At 46.1% G+C, this 27,890-nt stretch overlaps 1 protein-coding gene, 1 long non-coding RNA gene and 1 pseudogene across 2 annotated transcripts in view; 1 reads left to right on the top strand and 2 right to left on the bottom strand.

Moving 5' to 3' along the window:
* Positions 1 to 875: 875 nt before the first annotated feature.
* Positions 876 to 27,890, bottom strand: part of CUNH16orf96 (chromosome unknown C16orf96 homolog) — a 48,706-nt gene continuing 21,691 nt past the window's right edge. Inside the window, 11 exon segments of the mRNA XM_010644098.3 lie at positions 876 to 995; positions 2,527 to 2,743; positions 3,516 to 3,596; positions 5,308 to 5,410; positions 5,594 to 5,771; positions 6,563 to 6,655; positions 8,345 to 8,407; positions 9,162 to 9,280; positions 18,183 to 18,217; positions 18,220 to 18,346; positions 18,945 to 19,019. Of these exon segments, the coding sequence (XP_010642400.1) occupies positions 980 to 995; positions 2,527 to 2,743; positions 3,516 to 3,596; positions 5,308 to 5,410; positions 5,594 to 5,771; positions 6,563 to 6,655; positions 8,345 to 8,407; positions 9,162 to 9,280; positions 18,183 to 18,217; positions 18,220 to 18,346; positions 18,945 to 19,019 (1,107 nt within the window). The 3' untranslated portion in view covers positions 876 to 979.
* Positions 13,485 to 15,609, bottom strand: LOC104876181 (annotated as a pseudogene).
* LOC104876182 overlaps positions 18,227 to 27,890 on the top strand; it is a 28,411-nt gene continuing 18,747 nt past the window's right edge. The window contains exons 1-2 of the long non-coding RNA XR_784267.1: positions 18,227 to 18,301; positions 18,996 to 19,140. This is a non-coding gene — a long non-coding RNA (uncharacterized LOC104876182). The remainder of the gene's footprint in view (positions 18,302 to 18,995; positions 19,141 to 27,890) is intronic.

Genomic DNA, 27,890 nt, shown 5'->3' on the forward strand with positions numbered 1-27,890 from the left:
TTACAAGACAGGTGGCAGCACCACTGAACTAAATCCCCAGCCCCATGGGCCAAGGACTTTCCAAAATGGGGTTCCATTGTTGACATACCTTCCTCTGTTGCAGTGGGGTCATTCATGCGCCTGAGGCAGCTGCCCAGGTGCCTTGGGTTGGTGCGGCTCTCCCATCAGCCCCCAAGGTCTGCAGGCCCACCCCCTGCCCAGGGACAGGACTGTATTCTGAGATCTTGCCTGGCTGAAGTCCTCATCTCCAAGTACCCAGGAGACCTGACAGAATGCAGATAGGCTATATATTGGACCATTCCTCACTTCCTGGGCTGCAGGAACCAACTCAAGCACTGAATTCTCAGGTTTATAAATCTCTGAAATGGGTCCAGAAGATGGCTTTGAAGGAACTGAGTTGGGGCAGACAGGAGTCTGAGAGGGAGAGTGGTGCCCAACCCTGAAGACAAAGGAGAGCCTGGGATGACAGCGTGTTGTCACTGGGCTGCCTCCAGGAACCCCACTTCTCACCAGAGCCGGAGCCACACCTTCCTTGGCTGTGGTGGCGGAGGGAATAAAGCCAGGGCCCCTGATAACTCATGCACAATACCTAGAGATGTCGCCTCCTGGGAGGCCTGTACTACCCACCACAGCTGGGACAGCTCAGGGCACATGTTTGACATGGGAAACATGGTGGAGGAGGAAGGTTTATTCTGAGTTCTGACACTTGGCCTGGGTGGTTTGCGCACAGGTGCTTGGAGGCTGAGCCTGGGCAACCAAAAGAGGGACAGCAAGTTCTACCCACGTGGAGAGGGTAAGGCCACCCCCGCCCCGAAGAGAATACTTCATCTATAGTCAGACAGGTGGGAGATTTTATTTTGGGCAGAGTTGCCAAAAATACTCATCTGTGACATGGAGGTAGGGGCTTGGGCTATGCCAGCCAGTGCCCCTGCCAAAGGTACCATGAAGAGGAGTCACCTGGGTCAGGAAGAGCTTGGCCTCACTTGGCCAGAGTCCTTGGAGAAAAAAAAGACCAGTCAGCTCGGAGGCTGAGGCAAGAATATCACAAGTTTGTGCAAAGCCTGGGCAACTTAGCAACTAAGTGAGATCCTGTCTCAAAATATAATGGGGTAGGGAATATAGCTCAGTGCAAAGGCTCTGGGTTCAAAAACAAAAGCAAACAAACAATAAAAACCAAGTCAGGCCAAGGTTGGTCATAAGCATGGAGCTGACAGGAGGCCTGGGGACTGTTAGGAATGAGTAGACACACAGGGTCCCCAGGCACGACAGCGGGTCCTCCTCCACACCTGCCCTGGGCAAAGCCTCGGGGCTCCTAGTCCTGCCCAGAGTCCTTCCTTCTCCAGCTCATTCCTGGACAGCTTTTGCCTACAGCCACCAACTCCCTGACTCACCCCATTATTTAGTGAGCACTGAGGGGGGGTTACATGCCAAACCTGTGTAGAGGGAAGCTGTTTCATCTCTAAAATGGCATAGAACTATTAAAATTAGGAAAAGGAGAGAGAGCAGGAGGCAACAGTGAGGGAGAGAGACTGACAGGAGGAAGGGACAGGTAAAGTCAGAGGGGAAGGGATAAAGCTAGCCCATGACCCCTAGGGGAGGTGGGCATGGGGCGAGCCCTCTGCTTCACATTACAAGAGTGACTGCTAAACTGGCAAAATGAGACCTTGCGACCTGGTGGTACGCACTTTCCCCCACCAAATGTGTGGGCTAAAAGCAGGAGAAATTGCTGGAAGGAACCCCACAATCCTAGAATACTCAAGAGGCACTGTACCAGTTTCCTTGTGGGTCAGCCAAGAAATCGATAGGAACAATCCAATTCACAAGAATAATTACGGATAGAAACAACAAACACAAAACAAAAAGTGAAATGTGGTTGCCATGGGAAAACTGGTCTTAGAAATAATGGCTCCCAGGTAAGAGGCACAGAGGTAGGAGCTATAGTGGGAACTGATTCTGATGACATCGTTGAAGCAAAATCAAAAGGAGAAGGATGGTGTTAAAGTCACTTTAACTCTGTTGTATCAAAAATTGGTCAAGGTGCAGGGAGTGGTGATGCACGCCTGTAATCCCAGCACTCAGGAGGCTGAGGCAGGAGGATCGCTGTGAGTTTGAGAACTGCCTGGGCTACGTAGTGAGTTCCAGTCTCAACTACTTTGTGAGGCCCTGTCTCAAAAACACAACAACAACAAAAAATTGGTAAAGGAAGGGCCAAGGATTTAGCTCAGTGGTTCTACCGCTTGCCTCACAAGCGGAAGGTCCTGAATAAGATCCCAGGTACCCCACCCACAAAAAATTGGTCCAGGAATTTTACTGGCTTGGTGAAAAATGCCCCTGAGAGCTGTTTTCCGTGAAAATCTTAATAAGAATTGTGTTGATTTTAGTACACACAGAGTTAAAACAACTGCTGGGTCCACAAGGGGACCTCCCTATAGAGATGCAGACCCTTCCCCTATGTCCTGGGTCAGGCCAGTCACATGGCCCCAGGGCTGCAGAGGGGACCTGGCAGGGGAAAGGGGTGAGGCTCACAGGTTGGTGGGCTCCTCCACAGACCGAATGCTGGCTCGGGATTCAAGGTGTGGAGATCTCAAGTGCCTGGTGAACTCTGAGGCCTACTACGGGTCCCTTGGGGGTGGAATCAGTGGTGGCAGCAGCGTCAGAGGCAGCAGAGAAGATGGTGGCCGACCCAAGGGCGTGGTGGGAGTGCCTAAGGCAGGTGAGCTGATGCTGGTGCGAGGGCCCAGGGCTGGAAGGGGGAGAAACCTGTGTTGTATCTCAAGAATGCTCCCAGGGGCTGCTGTGGGGTCCTCCTTGTTGGAGGAAGAGAAGACCAAGACTGGAGGGCTTTGCGGTCCATGACAGGGCTGGTGATCATGGTCTCCTGGTCCTGGGCACCCTAAACTTCAGGGAGGGGGGCAACCCAAGATATATGACTCCATAAATGGGTACCAAAGTGAAGCAGAGCACCTGGGAGGACACAGAGCTTGAAGTCCCTCCTCTTTGGAACGGACTAACTTCGTTAAGTTGAGTTAAGATCAGAAGCGACCAGAAGGGAGAAAGTGCCCCAGATGCCTGATACCTGGTGGTACAGATGTGAGAAATGTGGGGCTCAGATCTCCTAGCATGGCTTCTGGAACCCCTTGCCAAGAGAAGTAAATGAGTTCCTTTGTCTTATCCCTGCAGCTGGGTGGATACTTGGGGACAGACAACCAGCCTGGGCTTCTGGGATGGTGCCTGGGACCAGGAAGTAACCTTGAAGGTGAAGCAAGAGCCCGTACAGCTGAGGCTCTGAGCCCCACTTTTCTGGCTATAGTGCAGGGTGCTGAGTGGGAGCTATTTCGGGGATTTCCCCACCCCTGGTACAGTGCAGGTGGGCAAGTGGCTTCTAGGATGTGGACAGAACAGGTGAGAGGTAGCTAAGATGAAACAGGAACAAATCCTCAGGCTGAAGGGTGAGGGGAGTGAGCTGGCACTAGGAGGGACCAAGGTGGGCCAGGAGGGTGAGGACAGGTACTCACAGGGGTAGATGGCATCAACTAAGGCACTGGAGCGCATACAGTCACACAGATTTTGACCTGGGGGACATGGAATCTTCATGGCTAAGGAAAAGTAAAAAGAAAGAAAGAAAAGAAAAAACAGAACAAGTGGGGGCTGAGGCCAGGCTTTTCAATCTGATGGGTCCAGCTCTGTTTCTAGGCCCACTCTGCCACACAAAGTGAGCAGGGTAAAGCTTTTGAGGCCACCTCTATTAACGTTCTTGTTTGCTGCCTGGGTCTTGGAAATGAATGACCATTTGAGGAAAAGCCATTCCTTCCAGGGTGACATCCTTGGGGAAGGCTGACAAGGCCTGGGGTGTCCCATGGTAAACTCTCTCTGCCCTGCTCCTTGCTGAGAGTGCTCTCCCAGCAAGTGGACCCTCTGGGTGTTCATGGACAGCCTCACCAGGTTGCTGTGGGAAAGAGGGGGTGGGGAGGCCTTGGCACAAAGTCGAGGCTCATTAAACATGAGCCCATGTTGCTGCCTTACACGGTGACCCCTGAAGCCCAACGCAGTTCTCTCCCATTAGGTCCACAGTAGGGGCCCAGTACAGACACATATTTCCTGGACAAAGGGCAGAAGATACGGTGTCCTGCCCTCCTAGGAACAGGGTGGAACCTGTGGTGGGTTCCATAGTGATCTCCAAGAAGATACATCCCCTGGAACCTGTGGGTGTGACTTTATCTAGAGAAAAGATCCCGTAGGGGTAATTAAAGTTGGCAAAATGAGATTATCCTGGGTTACACTGAACTTAAATTCAGTGACAAGTATCCTTACGAGACAGAAATTGGAGTGATGCGGCCATTGCCAAAGAATGTCTGGAGCCACGGGACCTGGATCCTTTACAAGAGCCTTTGGAGAGCAAGACGGCCCTGCTGCCACCTTGATTTTGAATGTCTGGCCTCCAGAAGTGACAGAATAAGCTGCTGTTTGCTGTGGTAGCCTGGTGTGCCTTTCTTTGTACAGCACATCAGGACAGTTCCTTTCCTTTCTTACGCTATGCGTCTGGGATTTAGTCCTCTAGTCAGTGGGTTAGATAGCCCATTGTGACTCCTGGACCTCTCTTCATGAGGGAGGGTGTGGTCTCACCCAGGAACAATATTTAGACTTTCCAGGGTATGTCACCTTGCCTCCCTACATTGTGAGCCTCAGTGATGAAATCTAGAGTCCTGAGGCCCAGAACCAGATCCTGAGACTTATATCCTGTACATATCCTCTCTTTATCACCCCTTCCTAGTCTTTGCACCCAGATGGGCTCAACCTCCCCAAGTTCTACCTGTGTATGGCTTCCACCCACCACAGAGTCTTTATACCTGCTAACCCTTTTACCTACACCACTCTCTTCCCTCTTGATCCATTCACCAAGTAATTCCTTTCCCCTCTTCATCACAGCACTGTCAAGTCCTCTCCTACGGATGTAGTCCTTGGCACAACTCTCTTGTCACGAGCCCAGCACCATCCCTGGGCTATGCTCTTGTCACAGGCCAGCTGCCCCATTACCAGGACTTTCCTGCAGGTCAGCTGTTTCTCTCTAACCATGGGTTGTTGCCTTCTGTTGTGGTTTACAATCTGCTCCCTCATAAGCACATTGCAATCCATTGTCTCCAGGGGCCAGGTAAGGTGCGTGGAGCAAGTGTGGACCCTAATTTTGTGAGTCATGGTATGAAGGTTTCCCAGTCAGGGATGGTACCACCTCTCAGTCCTGCCTGCAACCCTTCACCCTACCCAGCAGCCACAGGTTACAGGTGCCCAGGAGTGTTCAATTCTCCTCACCTGCTGGTTCTTTTTCCCCAGGGGCGGAGGGTCGAGTCCCAGTGTGGTTGTTCATTCGGCCTTTGTACAGGATTCCATCCACTCCCAGGATGTCCACCTCAGCCTGTTGGATGGTCTGGGTCCCATGTCAGGGCCTCCACTCCACCACCCCTTCTCTAAGTGCATGGAGAGGCCAAAAAGCCAGAGCATAGCCTTCCAGACACCCATAGCTCAAGGACTAGCCCACATTTTGGACTGGGGCATGATGGTGTCTACCTTCCATGGAGAAGGCCATGGCCAGACTCACAGTGTCATAGTCTATCACTTGGGGGTCCCCATAAGGGTAGAGAGTTGACAGGTTGCACGACTTGGGCTTGAGGCTGGTGTCATTTCGGGGGCCATCACCCCAGTCCTGGTGGGAACCCAGGGGGTTGAAACTCTCTTCTGGGATGCCGAGATCCTGGAACTGCAGCTGCTGATGTTCCCTGAGCAGGGCATAAGTCAGCAGCCTCCTGAAGATCCCTCTGCCTCAAAGGAACCCCAGGACAGGGTCCAGGGCGTGGTGGGTAGGTGCCAACATGCATAGTTGGGGAAAGGAGTAAAACAAGACCTGTCTTCCCCAGACCTGACCACACCCAGAACCCTAGTTTGGGCCACCAGTATCTCTCTGAATCTCCTGAGCTCAGCACAAGCCCCTAAGTCCCTCCTTTTTGCATGATTGTGATTAACAAAACACGTAGCTGTTCACCCCGCAACCCTGGCCCATGTTTCCACAGGGCTGGGTGCTGGAAGAAGAACTGGAACCAAGGATGTCAGGAGGTTAGGGATAGAGCTGGGGCCCAGGGAACAGCTAAATAAGAGAAACCTGCCACTTACTGGCCATGATTTTGGGCAGGCCATATAAGCTCTCTTAGCCTCAGTTTCTTCAACTGTGAAATGGGATGACCATGGAATACACCTCAAAGAGAAGCTGCAGAGAAGGCCAAATGCTTAGCATTATGCCTTCCGAGCCACAAAAGGACTCCCAAAAGGCCCTTGATCATTACTTTTCCCCCAGGAAATAGGCATACTAATCTTGGCTTACAGGGGAGTTGTGAGGTTTAATGAACAGCTCTCCCATTGGAAGCACCTAATAGTTCTTGGCCCATAATAGCGGCCCAATGTATGGTCAGCTCTTGTGCCCCTCTGCCACCCCAGCCACCTCCCAGAAGGGCTCCCTTGCAGACAGAGGACAGTGTTTGGGACTGGAGCATGCAGTGTGGCTCCTGGCCCTCACCTCATCTGCTGCCGCTGCAGGTACTCATAGCTGCTGGCGCTGGCTGGCCGCAGCCTCCACAACAGGTGGGCTCTGCGGATCGTGATCAGTTGTCTGTGGAGGACAGGAGGTGTCCAGAGCTGCGGGAGATGAGGTGGCCAGCAGAGGGCCCCAGCTCCTGCATACCTCTGGGAAGCCTTCCCAGCAAAAGGAAGGAAGTGCAGACCTGGATATGTCCACCCTCAAATGTGGCCTCCTCTCCTATGCAGAGCCAGGCGTGAGAGCTTGAGGACCTCTGATAATCATAGTAAGACCAAAAAAACAGACATTCTGATTATAAAAGTAAAAATCAAAGTAGTTAAGTTCTAGAAGCCGGTTGCTGATTGGTGGCTGCCAGGGCTGCACAGAGGCAGGATGGGGAGACCCTGGCTGAAGCTCCATTGCTCCTCCATGAATGTGAACTGGCAGCCAGCAGGAAGCAGTCTCCTGGGTCCTAGGGCTAGGCAAGCACTACAGAGGTCCTGGCACTCAGGACAGATTACTGTGTGGCAGCTCCTCAAAAATCTTACCACAGTGTTACCATATAACCCAGTACGTCCACTCCTAGGTTCATACCCCAAAGAACTGAAAACAGGTGTTCAAATACATGTGCACGAATGTTCATAGCTGCACTGAATACGATTAAAAGGTGGAAACAACCAAAATTTCTGGAAGCCAATCAGCTCTCTGTTCACACAGTGGACTGTTAGTCAGCCATAGAAAGTATTCATGCTACAGCACAGAGGAACCAAACAAACAAGGTAAGTGGAAAAAGCCCTATTCAAAAAGCCACATATTGTGTGATTCTATTATAGGAAACATCCAGAAAAGGCAAATCCATAGAGAAAGAAAGCAGATTCCTAGCTGCGAAGGGCACAAGGGAAGCTGGCAATGGGAATGATTATTAATGGGTCTGAGGTTTCCATCTGGGGGACTAAATAGGGCTCTGGAATTAAACAGAAGCAATACTTGTAGAACATTCTAAATGTACTAAACCACCGAGTTGTTCACTTTAAAACAGTTCTTAAGTGCAATATGAATTTCCTCTGAAATTTAAAATATGAGCAGGCTTTTTTGTTGTTGTTGTTGGTACCGGGGATTGAACTCCGGTCCTTGCGCTTGCAAGGCAGATGGCAGAACCACTGAGCTAAATCCCTGGCCTGAGCAGGCTTTTATCAAAGTAAGTGCAAAAAAGTACAATAAAGGCCTGCTTTCCCTACAAGGATTCTTTCTGTTTGTTGTTTTTGTTGTTGTTTTGAGACAGGGTCTCACTATGTAGTTGAGAGTGACGTGGAACTCACTATGTAGCCCAGGCTGGTCTCCAACTCACAGTGGATCCTCCTGCCTCAGCCTCCTGAGTACTGGGATTAAAGGTATGCACCACCACACCCGGCTTGTTTTTTGGTACCACAGATGGAACTCAGGTCCTTGTGCTTGCAAGGCAGGTGGTGGAAGCACTGAGCTAACTCCCCGGCCCTGTTTTGTTTTTTAAACTGACTTATGTCTGTACACAGCCCTAGGCAGGGTGTGATAGAAAAGAGACAATGCTCCTCCCATGGGCACTGGCCCTCAGTGGTGGGACGGACAGCAGGGTCTGTACAGAGTGACGCCTAAGGACTGCACATGACGACCGGAGAGCTGTGCACACAGACATGCATACACTCCACAGCTGCAGAAGGGCACACGCCGGCGATGCACACCTGGCTCCACCGAATGGCGCGAGCCCAGAGCGCGGATGGACAGGCCCCTGGCGGCGGTACTCACGGGCCAGTCATGATCTCCACCTGTCGGTCGCAAGAGATGCACTTCACTCGCTCAAACAGCTGCCTGAAACACAAGGCAGCCAGCGGTAGCGGGTGGGCGCAGGAGGAGGCTGCAGGTGCTGTGTGACAGGGAGTAAAGCCAAGGGGATCTGAGTTCGTGTGGTTTCTGTCCCCACCCCATACTGGGCCTTCCCGTGGTGAGGGAAGCCTATAATCCCAGCACTCTGGGAAGCTGAGGCAGGAGGATCGCTGTGAGTTTGAGACCAGCCTGGGCTACATAGTGAGCTCCAGGTCAGTCTCAACTCTGTAGTGAGACCCTGTCTCAAAAAACAAAAACAAACAAACAAACAAAATGAAAAGGTCCGGGAATGTAGCTTAGTGGAAGGCCCTAGATTCAACCCCTAGTACAGTAGTGAAGAAAAGAAGGGAAGGGAACGGGAGGGGAAAGGGAAAGGGAGGGGAGGGCAGAGATGGGAAAGGAAGAGGTAGAGAAGGGGAAAGATAAGGAAAAAGAAATACCTCCCTTCTGGGGTGGAGATCGCGTGAAATGTGAGGGAGGAGCCCCGTCGCCCTGGGTGGAGAGGGTCAAGAGCACTGGCACAGGCCCTGGATTTGCCCAGCTCTGTGTGGCCCTGCACATCCCTTCCCTCTCTAAGCTCAATTTCCTCTTTTGCCATAAGGAGGCCCTCACTCACTCAGGCTGGAGTGGCTCCTCTAGGCCCCCTGTACTCTTAGTCCCACCCCAGGCCCTGGCCGCAGGTCTCTGGCCTGGACTGCAGCTCCACCCCGCCCCCGCCCCCAGCCCTCAGTGCTGTCACCTTTTGAAGCCTGCTGCGCGGTCAGGGTCAAGTCGGAAGCCCTCCATCATCACCTTCCTGACTGCTTGCCAGATCTCTGCCACCTCTTTCTTCAGAGCATCCAGATCACTGGGGACCAGCTGTCAATGACCACAAGGAAGAAAAGACAGTCCAGTTAATTTACTCATACCTGCAAAGTTACACAGATAATAGGAGGATGAAACAGACAGTGAGGTCATCCTGGGAAGGGACAATGATTCAGTCTGGGTTAAGGCTCATGCCCTCATGGATGCTATCAGTTGGGGGGTGCTGCTAAGTGAGTTTCTCAGCAGCAAAAGCAAAAGACAGCATCAACTGCAATCTAGAGGCCTGAGCATGGACACCATGCACCTGACACTCACATGAACATTCAGTTGTTTTAATATACTCACAGTTATATAACATCACAATCAATTTTACAACATTCACATCCCTTTCAAAGAAGTCCCGTATCCCCCATTTTCCCCAAATCCCCAGCCCCTGGCGGCCACTAATCAAATTTCTGCCTCTGTGGATTTGCCTATTCTGTATTTTTCATATAAAACATCAGACTGCATGTGGCCTCTCTCCCCTTAGCGTACTGTCTTCAGCATTAATCCATGTGGTAGTGTGCATCGGTAGCTCCATTCATACTAAATATTCTAAGCAAGGAATATCATGGCTGAATACTATTTTATCATGTGAATATCCCAAATTTGGTTTATTAATTTCTCTGGTGAGATACACTTGGGCTGTTTCCATATTTTAGCTGTTATGAATCATGTTGCTTTGGACATTCACATATGAGTTTTTGCATGGACATGTTTTCATTGTTCTTGGGTATAAGGAATTAAGTTCTGATTCATGCTACAACATGGATTAACTTCAAAGATATATTAAGTTAAAGAAACCAGACACAAAAGTTCACATACTGTATAATTCCATTTATATAAACTATCCAGAAAGGGCAAAGCACAGAGATCAAAAGTAGACTCGTGGTTGCCAGGGATGGGCAGGGTGGGGGGATATGAGTGATCACTACTGGGTACAGGGTTTTCTTTTAAGAAGATGAGAAAGTCTTAGAACTAGTTAGAGGTGGTGGTTGTACACACTGTAAACGTCATTTTGCTTGCTTTAAAATGGGTCATTTTATGTTCTGTGACCTTTGGTTTTTTTTGAGACAGGGACTCAATATGTTGTTGCCCAGGCTGGTCTTAAACTTGTTTGCTCACATGATCCTCCTGCCTCACACTTCCAAGTAGCTGATACTATAGACACAGGCCACAACATCTGGCTTGTTCTGTGATTTCTATCACAATTTAAAATATAGAAAGAGAATTGGGCATTGTGTCACATACCTGTAATGCTAGCACTGTGGAAGGCTGAGGTAGGAGGATCGCAAGTTTGAGCTCAGCATGAGGAAATTAACCACTCAGGGAGGAAGGGAGCCTGGGATGTAGGTCACAAGTGTGAAGGATCTGGATTCAATCCCCCATATGGAATGAAGGAAGGCAGGCAGGCAGGCAGTGAGTAAGGGATCACTTCCAACGACAACCACAGGGCTGTGGTTTAGCTCAGCAGTTCCACTGCCTGCCTCACAAGTGCAAGGACCTCAGTTCAATCAATCCCCAGTAGCAAAAAACACACAAACAACGACCATAAAAAGCTTTTAATTTGGAAAAATTTTAAATGCACAGAAAAGTAGACAGACTAGAATAATTAACCCCCATATAGCTACCACCTAGATTTAACAATTATTTAAATATTGCCATATTTGTCTCATTTTTTAATAAAAATTTTTTTTCCAGTGCCAGGGATCAAGCTCAGGACCTTGCACTTGCAAGGTAGGCATGGCACCACTGAGCTAAGTCCCTGGCTGAATTTTTGTTTTATTTTGCTTTTTTAGTTTGCAAACTCCCTTTTATTCATAATGTGGTTTTTAAAAAATTCACAAATCTGGTACATACAGGCAGTTAAGACTGGTTATTGGGGCCAGGGATTTGGCTCAGTGGTTCTGCCGCCTGCCTTGTAAGCGTAAGGGCCCGAGTTCAATTCCCGGCACCAAAAACAAAACAAAACAAAAAATGCTTATCACTTTGATAATCAGAAGCCTCTGGTATAATAGTCTTCATGAAAACATACAGTAAAACAGGGATAATACATGATAATAATCTCTTTGAAAGCAATGGTTGTAAACGTCCATGTTTCTAAGAAAATATAACTTTATATTTATATGTATTTTAAGCAAGCTATACCTCTTACATAAATTCAGACAACAGAAGTGTGTGATCAATATTTTATGGGAAAATGTTAATTTTAATTACGATCTAAATGCTTTTAAGTATTAGATTACAGGTAGAACATAATGACATTTCCCCCTAGTTTACAACAGATCAAAAAAAGATGAAAAATGTTAAGTAGGACTGGCATTACCAAGTGTATTTAACCAAAATCTTTAGGTACAAATTGGAAAGTGTCCCAATCCCAGATAACTTGGAGAACTAAGCAAGAAGTGAAGTCTTTAAATTTAAAGTTAAGGAATTAAGCTCTCAACTAAACTAGTTATTATGAGAAAGTCTTTTGCTTTTAACCTAACATGATTAGGTTCATTTTATGAACTCTAAACAGCCTAGTTCTTTAGACTTCAGAAGTACCAGCGTGGAATATCTCACTTGAGTGCCTCTAAGCGATAGCAAGTATGAATAAATCTCAAGGCCCCTGAGACTGCAGCCAAGTAGGAGACTTTCCACAACAGAAACAATGCCTACTCCTGCTGAGAAGGTTCCTTTTACTTTAGAAAGTGGAATGAAGATCACCAACACAATTTACACAAGAGTTAGTTAAGTGACATTATCTAGTAAGGACGATTAGCTAGTCCCCATGGTACATGAGATTAACAAGCTAAAGGGGGAGTCTATGGCCACACCACCCTGAACGCGCCGATCTCATCTGATCTCAGAAGCTACGCAGGGTCGGGCCTGGTTAGTATTTGGATGGGAGCTAAAGGGGAAACAAATTATCCCATGTTCTCTTCTGAATTCAACTTCAGCTTCCTATGGAGGCACTATGGTGACTCCTTTTCCAAAAGAGTAAGATAACACACCAAGAGGAGGACTCTGAGATTTTTCTTTAATATTCTCTGAAAAGTTAAATTTTACATAATGGTAAGGCTGTTCACTGAAAGAAAACTGACGAGTAACTGATTTAACAGACATTCAAGAAAAATTTTACAGGAACACAATAACAAATTTTGGCCTGATAACCCTCATGCTGTTGTATAGGAAAACAATAAAATTCATGCAACAGAGAAATTGGTGACACAAAGAATTTTTCTCCAGACTTCTTGGGAAAAAGGAAAAACCTAAAATTCATTGTTTTCTCCTATTTGATTTCCTAATGTATTATTCTGGCTTATGGCTGACTTTCCCAAATTTTCCCAGCTATTCTGATGATAAATTATTCTTCAATAGAATACCAAGTAAACGCACACAAAAGAAATCAGATGTCTTTTGAACTCCTTTGGTCTGACTGAAGAGCAATCAACTGGATTACATAAAACTACTCCCACAACCAAAATTGCAGATAGAATTGGACAGAAATTAGAAGTCATTAGTATACTTGTAATAAAATAAAGCTTGTTCTGAAATCACAAGAGTTGGTAAAAGACTGTGTAAAAGCTATTGGGTTCTCTAGAAAATGGACACAGTATAGAGAATGTTGAGTGTGTATAGAACTCACGCTTGAGTTATAAAACTAGATAGACATGGTTCTCAGACAGAAAGCAAATGAGTATAAAAGAATTCTCCAAACAGGAACTATTTTTTAAAGATATGCCCATATAAAATAATAAGATGTTATCTCAAATCCAAAGTGTAGTCTGTTCAGTGTCTTCAGAAAGGAGATGAACTGAAGACAAAGATCAAAAACCTAAAACTGATCGTCCTCTCTTCTGTTTGGCAGTGTACACTGGTGTTCACAGCCTGCTTTTCTATAGGCTAATTAGTTGATAGTGCTGGGTGGATGAATGAGAAAACCCAGGTTATTAAGTAATCTCTGGAAGTTGAACACTTTTAGCTTCTACACTTGATGGTGTTGCACATGAGAAATGATTCTAGGTTTCTTTCCCCTCAATCAACCCTACCATTCATAACTCATGCTCCATGTCCCATGCTTTCTATTGTGCCCTAAAACATCAGCCTAGACTTAAATATGTTTTGTTTTCGTTTTTGTTTTTTGAGACAGGGTCTCACTATGTAATTGAGACTGACCTGGAACTCACTATGTAGCTGAGGCTGGTCTTGAACTCACAGTGATCCTCCTGCCTCAGCCTCCTGAGTGCTGGGATTACAGGCATGCACCACCACGCCCGGCTAGCGTAGACTAAATATGTAATAGAAAAAAACTGTAATCTTAAAATGAGGACCAGACTAGTAATTCATGCTCAGTACTCAAAAATCACAAAGAGACACTGAATTAATGAACTCTCTCCTTTTAACTACAAAGGAGATTCCATGAGTTAAAGAAAGTCATGAGACAAAGCCAAGAAGATATGGGTAGCAGCACCTTTCCATACCCTTTTTAAGGAGTGTTTCACTCCTAATTCCTTTGAAACACAAAGGTTATCAATTCAAAGAAAAATAAATGGCTCTAATGTTAAAGAGTCCCAGAGAAAACCAGTAGTACATGAAATACACTTTACGAGGGCTAAAGTTAAAGTTTCAGAATCAGTTAAGACCAGAAGTGGCCCAAGGTCTTATGGTTTTAACATAGTACAGCATAACATGGGCAGCACTTTCTCCATCCAGTCAACAATTCAGCATCAGCCATGTCCAATTCAAATGGTTATTGAAGAGTAGCTTCCATCTTTGCTACCACCTCATGAGTTATTCTTAGTCTGCAGTATCTGCAAAGAAGCAGGAAAATTGGTCCCTTTGCCTTGTCTCTGAGTACAGATGCTGGGACTCTGACTGGTGCCACCATTGAGGCCAATTAAATCAATACTGTAACACACAGGAGTGACGCATCCAATCCCCAGGTTCCAGATAATAGCAGCCATGCCCCCACAGGAGTGGGATCATCCGTCCCCATTGACTAAGGCCTTCGCTTTGGTGTCCTCAGAGTGGAACAAAACACCATTTCCAAGGACAAGGAATTCCAGATGAACCCATGGTCTACCTTTGGATGGGGATTTTAAGCATCAGATACTCCAGGCACAGAAACAGGACTGGCTTATGACCTTCACACTTGAAGCTTTGATACTGGTAGCACAATTTAGAAAAGTCTTAGTGCACTCTGGTTTTAGTCTCCTTCCCTGCGTGAAGCAGCCAGAGAGTAATCAGATTTTGACCCTCAGGGTTAATTCTCTCCATGGTCTTCTTCCACCCAGGGTACAATTTTTCCTTCCCATCCAGGGATGGCATCATCATCATGAAAAACCTTTCTTTCCTGTTTCTTCTGTGTCTCCATGAGGCTGGAGACGCCCTGCTCCAAGCTGTCCATGGTGTGGTGCCAAGGGTCGTGGCTGCTGAAGCTCTTGCGAAGGCTTCGCAGGGCATCTTGGACAAGCTGCAGGCCGCTGGTCTCTCTGTGAGCGATGGAAGCAGCTCCTTTCCCTGCCGCTGGAATGAGGAAGCCATTGCTTTGAGAGTTGTAACTGTTGTACTCGGTCACCTCATCTGCCTCTTTTCATACGATGAGCCAAAAGGACATCTCTGTGTTCCAGCTCCGGCCCTAGATCCACCTGCTGGTGACTGGCATCCGGGAGTTTCCGGAGCGCTCTTCCTGGTGCTGCTGAAGGCGGTGATCCTTCTGCCCCAGCTCTTTTTCATATTCTCCCAAATTCCCGTTCCTCTCATCCAGCTTCCTCTGCAGAGCCACATTCTGGTTATGCAGCTCATCTTTGTCCATCGTTGCCCTCAGGAGTTCTTGCTTGAGCTGAAGAACAATGTGTCCTGCTGAGTCAATCTCTGCTGCAAGGCATCCTTGACCCCTGTAAACTTCTGACTTCTTGTTGACATTTATTTCAGCAGTTCTTTCCTCAAGTCTTGATCTTCCTCCATGCTCTGATCCCGACTGGATTGTAATCAGCTGTTCCTCGGGATTGACTCCAGGTTCACAGAGGGCCAGAGGCCTCTCCTGTTCGTCTTCAGGTAAGGATCCATTGAGCAGCAAGGCCTGTAGTCCTGATATCATTTTCTTTGATTCCTCCGTTTCTTTTTCTAAATGTTCTTGTTGTCCCAACAGCTGTTCCTCCCATGAGGTCTCCAGATGGGTTCCGGGGCTCTCTGGCTGCCAGTCTCGGGATAATGGAGAGTCTATCTCTTCTGTTCTGATCTCTATTCCTTCGGAGGGAATAATCACAAAATCTGCCTTCTCCTCCACCTGGGTTAACGGATTCACTCTGTGCACTGTGGACTGGACTGGGTGAAGTCAGGCGTTTGACTGGCATCCTGCCTACAGTTCCCTGTTGGCTCCAACTTCAGCAAGCCTGCTTCCCTGGTTGAAGTGGGAGTCTGAGAGTCACATCGCTCCTGATTTCAGGCCTGTCTCCCTGCGCAGGGACCCGAAGCACGACTCCACTGATGAGCCCACCAACAGAGAGGCTCGCCCAGATCACTGGAGAAAGAAGAAGGGCAGAGGCAGGCATCATGGCCCCAAAGCTGGGGATGCTCCCAGTTTCCAAGCGCCCTGTCCTGGCAGCTAAGACTCTGCAGCCCTGTGGCCTCGGGCATCCCCCAGATTGTGGGCATCTCAACCCATCTCCATCCCAGAGGATGCCTGAACCTCCTGCCTCGAGTTGGGGCAGGGCGTGCATATGACCACTCTCTGAACTGCCTCCCTGTCCCTCCCTTTTTGGCCCCTCCTCCCTCCCCTCCCAAGCTGTCACAGTGCAGAGAGGCAGAGCCAGGCTGCACCCCAAGCCTGCACCCTGGATTTTTTTTTTTTTTTTAAAGACAAAGTCTTGCTGTATAGTTCAGGCTGGCCTTAAACTCACTATATAGCCCAGGCTGACCTTGAACTCATAGCAAGCCTCCTGAGTGCTGGGATTATAGGCATGCACCACCACACCTGGCCTTCTGGTTTATTTATTATTATTATCATTATTAATTATTATTATTTTGTACCAGGGATCAAACTCGGGTCCTTGCACTTGTGAGGCAGGCAGTGGCACCACTGAGCTAAATCCCCAACCCCTTTTTGGTTTATTGTTGAGACAGGGAGGGTCTCACTATATAGTTAAGGCTGGCCTTGAACTCACTATGTAGCCTAGTTTGGCCTCAAACACAGTGATCCTCCTGCCTCAGCCTCTAGAGTGCTGGGATTACAGAGGCGCACCACCTCACCCAGTGGGATCCATTGTTTTAAATTACAGAAATCATATTTCACTCATAAAAATCTGAGAAATTATCTTTGAAAGATAGGAAGGTCTTTATTCATGATCACAATTTCATTATCACATCTAATACAAATGATATAATTCCTGATTTGGTACATGTTTCCAGCCCAGATTTAGAATGGGCTCAACTGAGCCAGGAAAGAAATAAGATCTCCTCATACGTTGCATTTGGTTGTTTGGGTTCCTGCAGCTTTTAAAATCTAAAATAATCTGTTACCACTTCTTTGCACCCTGCCATTGGATCAATGAAGAAAAACAGGTCAGTTGTTTTGTGGAATGCTATCTAGCTTTTTCCTTTCTCTAATAAATATGTTTCCATGAAGACCAGACCCCCTTCTGTTTTGCTCATTGCTTTCCCTAGTGACTAACACTACTGGGACACAACGCATAGTTGATAAATGAATGAAGACCCATTTTACCGATGAGAAAGATGAGCCACAGGGAGACACAGCCAGAGCCTCTGAATGCCAAACACACACTCTTCTGGCCATAACCACCACCCTCGGCAGCACTGATGTTGGTCGGCCTGTCCAAGTAAGGACGTGGGCTGTGACTCCCCGTCACTTCCCCAGGTCTGGCATGACTCAGGTGACCAGTAAATGATTAATAAAAGAGTGAATGCCTGGCAGGCTCCACCCACCTTGTCCCTTTGGCTTGCCCCACCAATGTGACAGTCCCTAGTGACACCTCTTGGACTCACACCATTGAGCAATCTCCTCTCACACTGAATAGGGCAGACTTGTGTAACCAACGGGCTGTTACACAAATGATGGAAGGTGCTCTCATGCCTAACAACACTACAGATCTATAGATTCTTTTTTTTTTGAGACAGGGTCTCACTATGTATTCCAGGCTGGCCTCAAACTCACACAGCAACCCTGCCTCAGCTTCCCAAGTGCATGCACCACCATTCCCAGCCAGATCCATAGACTTTTTCCCCCAGTACTGGGAATCAAACTCAGGACTTTTCACTTTCCAAGTAGGCACAGTGCCACTGAGCTAAATCCCTGGGCCCACAGAGTCTTTCTTGCTGTCCTGGGCCCCCACTTTGGGAGATGTTACTATGGGCCTTGAGAAAGAGTTTGTGTGGACTGAACTGAAGAGTCTTGTCAATCACTATATGAAGCTACTTCCTTCCTCCTTCCTCCTCCTCCTCCTCCTCCTCTCCCCTCCTCATCCCAACTCCCCTTTCTACTTCTACATTTTCTTTGTTATGGATTCAATCCAGGGCCTCACATATGCTAGGCAAGGACTCTACAACTATGTCAAATCCTCAGCCCCTTTACAAAAAAAATTTTTTTTTTAAAGTTTGAGATAGTGTCTCTAAGTTTCTCAGGTTAACCTTGAACTTGCTATCTTCCAGCCTCAATCTCCAGAGTAGCCAGGATTATGGACATGCACTACTATGCATGGATGAGGTGGCCATGCATCTTTTAGGTGGCCCTTCTTGCCCTAGTCAAGCCAGATGATAAAGCCCCAGATGATGCTTTTGCTGTGACCTCATAAAAGACCCTGAGCCACCCAGCTAAGCTGCTCCCAAATGACTGCTTCTGGAAATAGCATTTGTTGTTTGCAGCTGCTAAGTTCTGGGGTAATTTATCAAAGATAACTCACACGGGGGTATGTACCTTGGTGCCCATGTCCTTCCTCAGCTGCTTTACGACTTCTTCCAGTCATCCTCATGGGTTGAAACCTTCAAGAACATGCCCTGGATCACGCCGTTCAGCTCCATCGCCACGGTCTCCAGGTCAGCCCTACTGGCCTTGCCTGCCAGTGCACTCCTGTCGGCTTTCTAGAGAGATAGGAGTTCAGGAGTGAGGGCTGCTAGGATGGAAGCAGGAGCAAGCTGGCAGACATCCAATCCTTCTGGTCATTTTTTTTATGACAGCTAGCCTTGGTTTGTTTATTTATTTATTTTGGCACCAGGGATCAAACTTGGGATCTTGTGCTTGCGAGGCAGCCAGCAGGGCCACTGAGCTAAATCCCCAGCCCTAGCCTTGGTTTAAATTCAACTTTCCAGTCTACACTGACTCAATAACAACTGTGGGATATAAGCTTAGGTTTTCCTATGACAGGGGAGATGGGCCTGATTTTTAAGTTCACATACGTTGTTGAACATAGGCGTGAACAACAGGACAACTCTTTTTTTTTTGGTACCAGGGATTGAACTTGGGACCTTGTGCTTGCGAGGCAGGTGACAGAACCACTGAGCTAAATCCCCAGACCTAATGGGACAACTTTTGAGAAGCTTTTCTTCTCTTTCTGTATAAAGAGAGGCAGTTCTGGGAGGCTTGCTGGCCAGCTTTGCCTGGTGATTCCATCTCCCTGGGTGGGATAGTTGGGGCTCAGGACAGGGGAAAGGAAAGGCACAGGCCCCTCAGCTCACTCACTTCTTTCAGTTCCTGCTCCATGGTGGTCTTATTCACCTTGCTCTGCTCCAGGGATTTGATTTGAGACTGGAGAATCTAAGCACAGAAGAACCGAAAGCACGTCAGCCAACCTCAAAGCCTTGAGGAAGTGTCCACTTCCTGCCTCCACCCTCATCCTGTGCCAGGAGGGAACCACAGGAAGATGGACAGAACACAGGTGGGTGCATTAGAAGGCTCTGGCTCACAGGCTCCAAGCGCCCGGAGCAAAGGGAAGGAACGGGATACCTGAACCCCTCGGAAATGACATTGGAACATTCCTGTACCAGGAGGCAGACCCAAGGGAAGCACAAACCAGTGATGATGATTTGGCCCCTTAGATTTTTTTTTTTTTTAATGTGTGCGTGTGTGGTACTAGGGATTGAACTCAGGACTGTGCACTTGCAAGGCAGGTGGCAGCACCACTGAGCTAAATCCCCAGCCCAGGCCCCTTAGATTTTAAGGCCAGTTTACCTCATCTGATCTGTAATGGGGTCCCAGTGAGAACCGCAGTCCATCATTAACTGAGCATTTCTGTTGTTTTAAGACACCAGTTTTTTTGTGTGTTTTTTTTTGTTTGTTTGTTTGGTTGGTATCTGGGATTGAACCCGGGTCCTTGCACTTATGAGGTAAGTGAAAAACCACTGAGCTAAATCCTCGTCCCCAAGACACCAGTTTTTGACAATTGGTTAGAGTAGCCATAGGAAACTGATAAACCCAGTAAATGACAGAACTGGGATTCAAATCCAAATGTATCTGCATTATGTGATAAGGAAAATTTTAAAAATAGAAGTAAGAAAAATCTAGACTGAGAAGGCTCATATTTGTTTCTAGGACTGGGGATGTAGCACAGTAGTATAGTACTTGCCTAGCAGGTTAAGGGAATGCCCTGGGCTCCCTTCCCAACACTGCCAAACACAAACAAACAAACAAACAAACAAATGAAACACATTTGCTACTATTTGTAGGGAAAAAGGAAGGAATATATGTAAGCTTATATGTACAAATATATGCACATCTATAAATATATGTGAGGTCTTGCACATGCCTATAATCCCAGCACTTGGGACACTGAGGCAGGAGGATTGCTTATGAGCTCGAGGCCAGCCTAAGCTACACAGTGAGTTCAAAGCCAACCTGAACTACACAGTGAGACCTTGTCTGAAAAAAAAAAAAGAAAAAAATATATGTGAGAATATATGCATATAAAATTTCTCTGAATAAAATCACATAATAGCATTGGTTTCTTCTACAGCAGCTAGGGAAAGAAGTGGGGGAGAAACTTCTCACTTGTTTATGCTTTTTGACTTTTTGGGGGGTACTAGGAATCGAACTTGAGTCCTTGTGCTTGAGAGGCAGGCAGCAGAACCACTGAGCTAAATCTCCTGGCCCCTTCTATGCTTTTTAATCTTATGATTTTGAACAACACAGATAGTTTTATATAAGAATCATTAAAAAGAAAAGAGCCTGGTGTGGTGGCACAGACCTGTAATCCCTGTACTAGGGAGGCTGAGGCAGGAGGATAGCTGGGAATTTGAGGCCAGCCTAGGCTACACAGTGAGTTCAAGGCCAGCGTGGGTTACATAATAAAACATTGTCTCAAAAAAAAAGGAAGCTGTGCGTGGTGGCGCACGCCTGTAATCCCAGCACTCAGAGGACTGAGGCAGGAGGATTGCCGTGAGGTCGAGACCAGCCTGGGCTACATAGTCAGTTCCAGATCAGTCTCAACTACATAGTGAGACCCTGTCTCAAAATCACCCGCCCAAAAAAAGGGCCAGAGAATTATTTTTTATTTATTTACTCATTGATGGTCAGAGATTTAGCTCAGTGGTTCCACTGCCTGCCTCCCAAGCACAAGGACCCAATTTCAATCCCTGATACCACCCCCCAAAAAAGTAGGAATAAGCAGATCAACAGGACACAAAGCCCACTGGTAGGAATTTAGCAGAACTTAGCAGATAGCTGTTCTAGGAGGATGAATGATCCATAAATGATATTAGGACAAATATTTGAATTAAAAAAAAAACACTGGATCCAACAGTAACCCTTAAGATGACAAAAGCAGCATCATTTCACAGATGAAGAAACTGAGTTAAGCTAGGCATAGTGACACATACCTGCAACTCTACCAGTACAGAGGTGAGGCAAGAGGATCACCAAAAATTCGTGGCTAGTCTAGGCTACACTAGTGAGTTTAAGGCCATCATCCTGGACCACATAGCAAAACCTTTTTTCAAAAACTAAAACAAACAAACAAACACAAAGAAAAAAGGAAGACGAGGAGAAAAAGAAACTGAATTAAGAGCAACAAAGTTACTTACACCGTATATCCAGGGACAAGTGCAAGATGGAGCAAGAGATTATGACTGTATCTTGGGGTCTTTTCTACCACACCACCGACATGGACAGCTCGGCACGTCACCGTCCAGGAAGGCATATGTGACCTCAAACACTGCCACATCTAATTATTTCAGTTGCCCTTAAGGTCTCATGTGGTAGGGGGATTTGTGGACAGCTTTCAGCTCAGAGCTTCTGGTGGAGAAGTTGACATCCTAGACTTTCTTGTCATTAATAACCAATATATTTTTTTTTTGTACTGAAGATGGAGCGCAGGGCCTCATGAATGCTAAAACAAGAGCCCTACCACTAAGCTATATTCTGTGGCCCTTTTAAATTTTATTTGATACAGGGTGTTGCCAAGTTGCTTTCCTCTACCCCAAGAGTCAAACCTTCATTAGTCTAATGAAATCTAATGCTGTCCTTTTCTTAACTAACTGTAAACATTTAAGACTAAGTACTTTCCCCTCAGTATCACTTTTGCTTCATCACACAAGTTTTTTTTTTCCTTCTTTTTTTTTTTTTTGGTACTGGGGATTGAACTTGGGTCCTTGTGCTTGTGAGGCAGGCGCCAGAACCACTGAGCTAAATCCCTGGCCCTCACAAGTTTTGATATGTAGTATTTTATCGCTGATCACATCTATGTATTTTCTGGTTTTCAGAAGTACTTCTTTGGGCTGGGGATTTAGCTCAGTGGTTCCGCCCCCTGCCTCAAAAGCACAAGGACCCAAGTTCGATCCCTGGTACCAAAAAAACAAAACAGAACAGAAGTACTTCGTTGATTCATGAGTTATTTCATTTCCAAATATACAGTTTTTCTTCCTAGTTCTCTTTGTGTAATTATTTATAAATTAATTGTACTGTGGTTTCTGTGGCATACCGCATTGCTGACATTTGCTGAGACTTGCTTTGTGCCCTTGATTGCGATCAACTTTTGTAACTGTCTCGTACGTACTTGAGAAAAGGGCCATTCTGCAGTGTTACAGATGCATTCATCAGATCAAATCTGTTCTTTTTTTTTTTTTTGAGACAGGGTCTCACTCAAGGCCCAGGCTGACCTTGAACTTGAGGTTATCCTCCTGCCTCTGCCTAAATGCTGGGGTTACAGGCATTCACCACCACAGTTACTGAACCTAGGGCCTTCACAGTGAACTACATAAGGAGCCCTTATTTATTTTTGCTCATTCATCATGTGTTTAAGACAGGTCTCCCTAAATTGTCCATGCTGGGCTAAAACTTGAATTTCAGAGTACTGGGATTAAGGAGTACACTACCACACCTGCCTTGTCTCTTGTATTCTGTCATTTTTCTTTTTTTTTCTTTTTGGTACCAAAGTGTGAACTCAGGACCTTGCACTTGTGAGGCAGGCGGCAGAACCACTCAGCTAAATCCCCGGCCCTGTCATTTTTCTTTTTAATACATATATTGAGACCATGCTAGGTATACACTAACCTACACTGAAGATTTAATAATTTCTCCATGGCTCTTTATCTGTAGTGATCCCTGACGATATTACTGAGCTACTGCACTCTACGTCCAGACTTCTTATATAAAATTAACTATTTTCTGGGGCTGGGGATTCAGTTCAGTAGTGCTATCACCTGCCTCGCAAGCACAAGATCCCATGTTCAATCCCAAGATCCTGAGTTCAATCCCTGGTACCAAAAAAATAAAAAATAAATGAATAAATAAGGTAGATGTGGTAGCACACACCTGTAATCCCAGCACGCAGGAGGCTGAGGCAGGAGGATTGCTGTGAGTTTGAGAACAGCCTAGGATACACAGTGAGTTCCAGGTCAGTCTCAACTACACAGTGAGACCCTGTCTCAAAAACAAAACAAAACAAACAAAAATAAAATAAATGCTTCTCTTTATGATTTAAAGCAATTTGTATTGACCTTTGTGTTAACTGGAGTCAAGGCATCCTAATTTATAGTGTCAGTGTGGCCTGGCTTAACATCTCCCAGACTCTTATTGTTGCACCGAAACTGTATTAGTTATCTACTGCTGGGTAGCAAATTACCTTCAAACCTAGTGGCTCAAAACAACAATTATTGTCTCAAACTGTTTCTGTTGCTGAAGGATTCAGGGGCAGCTTAGCCAGCAGCTCTGGCTTAAGCTTTCTGCAAGGCTGCAGTTAGTATGCCAGCTGTGACTAGTTGTCTGACAGCTTGCCTGGGGCGGCATCTGCTTTCTGCAGGCTTAATTTGCAGGGCTAATGTCTCTGTGTGGGACCCTGGTGGGAGGATTCTGTTCCCCTGCCACATATGTCTCCACAGGGCTACTTGACTAACCTCCAAACACCATGTCTCAGTTCCCAGAACGAGTGATCCAAGAGGGAGCAGGGCAGGGGCTGCTGTATCTTTCATGACCCCTGCTCCTGAGCTCACACATCATTTCTGCACTATCCTATTGGTCACAGAGGTCGGTCCCATTCAGTGTGGGAGGGGACCACACATTTTCAAGGGCTCTGATACATCTCTAAATGGCTGGGCTAATGAACAGTTGTTCTTCTCTGGCAATGACAGAATAGCACAGAAAAGGTACCATCTGTTCCACTGGGACAGACAGAGTTTTCTCTGGGGCTGGAGAGCTTCTTCAAATAGTCAGCTTTCTTGTCACTGGCAGAGCCCAGGGTAGGAATGAACGCTTTGTTCAAGTCTACAGTGTGGTAGGGAGGACTTGTAGCCACTTCTCAAGCTAACATCGAAAGCTGCATCAGCAGCTGCCTAGTGGTTGTGTGGCTTTGTGGACAAGAGCCAACTCATACTGGTATTCACTTGTCTGCAGGATAGGACTGGAGCAGAGGGCAGCAGATGGGGAGCCGATGGCTTCAGTGAAAATCGCAAGGGACATATCTCTCAGCTTGAAAACAGAGAAATATGCCCACAGGGGTGTGTGAACATCTAGAAATGGAGACAAGCTCAGTTCACACCCTCATGCCACGCCTGGAGGATGTCCAAAGCCCTCCTCAAGGTTTAGGGGAATTTTGAGGTCCTATGGTCACCCTCTCTGCATCTGTAGCTCCTCATGTTCTCCATCTGGGTAAGGACCCACCCAGAGACCAACCCCAAAGCAAACACAAATTTAGGTGGCTGTGTCCAAAAGGACTATGCCCAGAGGGCAAAAGCTTTAATACTGTGAGTTAGACATTTCTCCCCCCATAGTAGTGATTGAACCCAAGGACTCACATATGCTAGACAAGCACTCTACCACTCAGCCACATCCCAATCCTTTTTATTTTTCTTTGTATTTTGAGGCAGATTCTTTTACGTTGCCCAGGCTAACCTAGACCATATAATCCCCCTGCCTCAGCTTCCTGAGTAGCTATAATTACAGGCATGTGGACATCCCTACTTAAAAAAAAAAAAAAAAGAGCCTAGAGGCAACCACTGTTCTAATTGCTAGCTCCAAAACTTAGATTTGCCTGTTCTTGGATTTCCTATAAATGGTATGTGCTCTTGTCTGCCTGGTTCCCTCTGCTCAGTGTAACTTTTTGTGTGTGCTTATGTGTGTGGTATTAGGGATGGAACTTAGGGCCATGTCCCTGTGAGGTAAGTGCTCCACCAATGAGTTATACAGCCCCAGCCCTTAAGATTTTTGTTTTTGTTTTTGTTTTTTATGTTTATTTTTTTTCATACCAGGGATCGAACTCAGGTCCTTGCCCTTACAAGGCAGGCAGTGGAACCACTGAGCTAAATCTCCGCCCAGCCCTTAAACTTTTTAAAAAATTTTGAGACATAGTCTCACTAAGTTGCCCAAGCTAGACTTGAACTCAAAATCCTCCTGCCTCAGCCTCCTGAACAACTGAAATATAGACATGCACCACTGTATACAGCTTCAACATAACATTTTTGAGATTCACCCACACTGTTGTATACACTGGTTTTCACTTCTGTTGGTTGTTCAGTAATGTTTCATTGTATTGATATACCATAGTTTCTTCCTCTATTTATCTGTTGATGGGCATTTGGATAGTTTCTAGTGTTTTGATTATTACAAATGCTACTGCTATGGACATTTCTGTACAAGTTCATGGAACACCTAGAACTTTCATTTCTTTTGAGTAAATACTTCGGGAAGGAATTGCTGGATCACAGTTAGTGTATAGTTCACTTTTGAAAACTACCAAACACTTTGTAAAATAATGTGCTATTTTCTCACTCCCATCAGCAATGAGTAAGAGTTCCAACTGCTCCATATTCTTGTCAGCATTTGTTGGTCAATTTTTCTTCATCCATTCCATTCCTGTGAGTATTAAATAGCAATTTTTTTTTTCAACACGTTGTTGCAGTGTCGCCCAGGCTGGCCCTGAACTCAAGATCCTCCTTACTCAGTCACCCCCTCCTCTCCTCCCCCCGCACCAGGGCTTCATACATGCTAGGCAAGCTCTCTGCCAATAGCTCCAGCCCATATATTTTCATTTTTTTAATAATGTTTTTCTAAGATTCTCTGAACATTTTATTATGTAAACTTTCAAATGCACAGGGCTGGGGATTTAGCTCAGTGGTTCTGCCACCTGCTTTGCAAGCTCAAGGACCCGAGTTTGATCCCCGGTACCAAAAAAAAAAAAAAAGAAAAAGAAAAAGAAAGAAAAAAAAAAGCACAGAAAAATTGAAATAGCTGTACAGTGAATGTTCATCTTTACTTCAGTTAACATTTCCCTATATTTGCCTTGTTATATACATCTATTTTTCCACCCCTTTCTCTGTCTCTTGATCTTTTAAAAAATGCACTTTAAGTGTGTATTTGACATCAGTAAACTTTAAACATTTAGCATCCACCATGAACTAGAACTCAACATTTGTATCCTAAGAAATTTTACCTAGCCCAAGTTTATAAAGATACTCTCCTGTGTTTTCCTGCAGAAGCATTATAGTTTTAACATTAACATTTAGCCAGAGATTTAGCTCAGAGGTTTTGCCGCCTGCTTCGCAGTTCATTCCCCAATACCAAACAAAAACAAAAAAAATTACCATTTATGCTCCATCTTTAGTAATCTTAGGTATGGAGAGCAGTAGAAGTCGAGGTTTATTGCTTTTTATATGGATAGTTACCTGCTCTGAGCTGACACTTTTAGTAACTTGTGACCCGGCAGTAAGGTCTCATCTTTCCACTCCAAGTGGTTTATACAGGTCTTTTCTCTACAAAGACAACCTCTTCATATACTCTAGCAGAGTACAGTCATAAACAGATACTGTATAATCCCATTTATGTGAGCTCAAAACAGGCATTATTAATCTAGGGTGACAGAAGACAGAACACTAGCTACCTCTGGACAGTGGTATTTCCTGGAAAAGGGAAATTTTGTTTGCTTGAGACAGGGCCTCTCTCTGCAGTTCAGGCTGGCTTTGAACTCACTGTGTAGCCCAGACTAGCCTCAAATTTGCAGCAATCCTCCTGCCTCAGCCTCCCAAGCGCTGGGAATACAGGCATAAGCCATCGTGCTTGGCTATTTTTTTTTTTTTTAATTTTCTAAGGCAAGTGGAACTGTCTCATCTTAACTGGAGGGTGGTCACATGAGTACATAGATAGTTAAGAATTAAGTGAGTTCTGGGACTGGGGATTTAGCTCAGTGGTTCCGACACTTGCCTTGTAAATACAAGGACCCAAGTTCGATCCCTGATACAAAAAAAAAAGAAGAAGAAGAATTAACTGAGTTCTTATACTTCAGCCATGGGCATTTACTGCATGTGAATCATAGTTCAGCTTTCACAAACAGATCCTACCACCACCCCACACATAAACACAAGGACCTAGGTGGTATCGATGTTGGTGGCCATATTACCAGTCTCTAGAGAGGCCCCGTGCAAAGTGAGTACTCAATAAGATTTGCTAAATGAGTTGGTGAATGACTGGATTTCATGCAATGCCTATTATCTCCCTAGCATTTCCACACAGACACCAAGGTAAGGCAACGGCAATGCTGTTTCGTCGTGGATTAAGATGCCTCAGCAGAACCACAGCCTCCTTTGGGGCTCTGCTAGGGATCAGCATTGCTCACCTTTGCAGCATATATTCATTTTCAATTTGTATAATTATGTGTTGTGTACAGAGCTGCTCTTCAAGTTCTTTCAGGACTTTTTTTTTCCCCCATGGTACTGGGGATTGAACTTGCTCTAGGCAAGCACTCTACCGCTGAGCTATATTCACAGCCCTTTTAAAACTTAGTTTCGGGCCAGGGATTTAGCTCAGTGGTTCCGCCACCTGCCTCGCAAGCACAAGGACCTGAGTTAGTTCCCTGGTACCAAAAATAAAAAAATAAATAGAACTTAGTTTTACTTGAAACAGTGTCTCATTAAGTTGCCCAGGATGGGGTCAAACTTGTGATCCTCCTGCCTCAACTTCCCAGAGTGCTGAGATTATGGGTATGAGCCACAGTGCCTGGCAGAATTAACTTTTATAAGCAATTCAATTTTGTTCTTTGCCAGCACTAGGATTTTTTTTTTTTTTTTTTTTGAGACAGGGTCTCACTATGTAGTCCAGGCTGGCCTTGAAATCCCTAAGTAGCCTAGACTGGCCTTGAACTCACTATGTAGCCCAGGCTGGCCTTGAACTCATGATCTTCCTTCACCAGCCTCAAGTGGTGGTACT

The sequence above is a fragment of the Fukomys damarensis genome, unplaced genomic scaffold, assembly GCF_012274545.1.
Source record: "Fukomys damarensis isolate Sample0158 unplaced genomic scaffold, DMR_v1.0_HiC HiC_scaffold_34, whole genome shotgun sequence".
Classification (NCBI taxonomy): domain Eukaryota; kingdom Metazoa; phylum Chordata; class Mammalia; order Rodentia; family Bathyergidae; genus Fukomys; species Fukomys damarensis.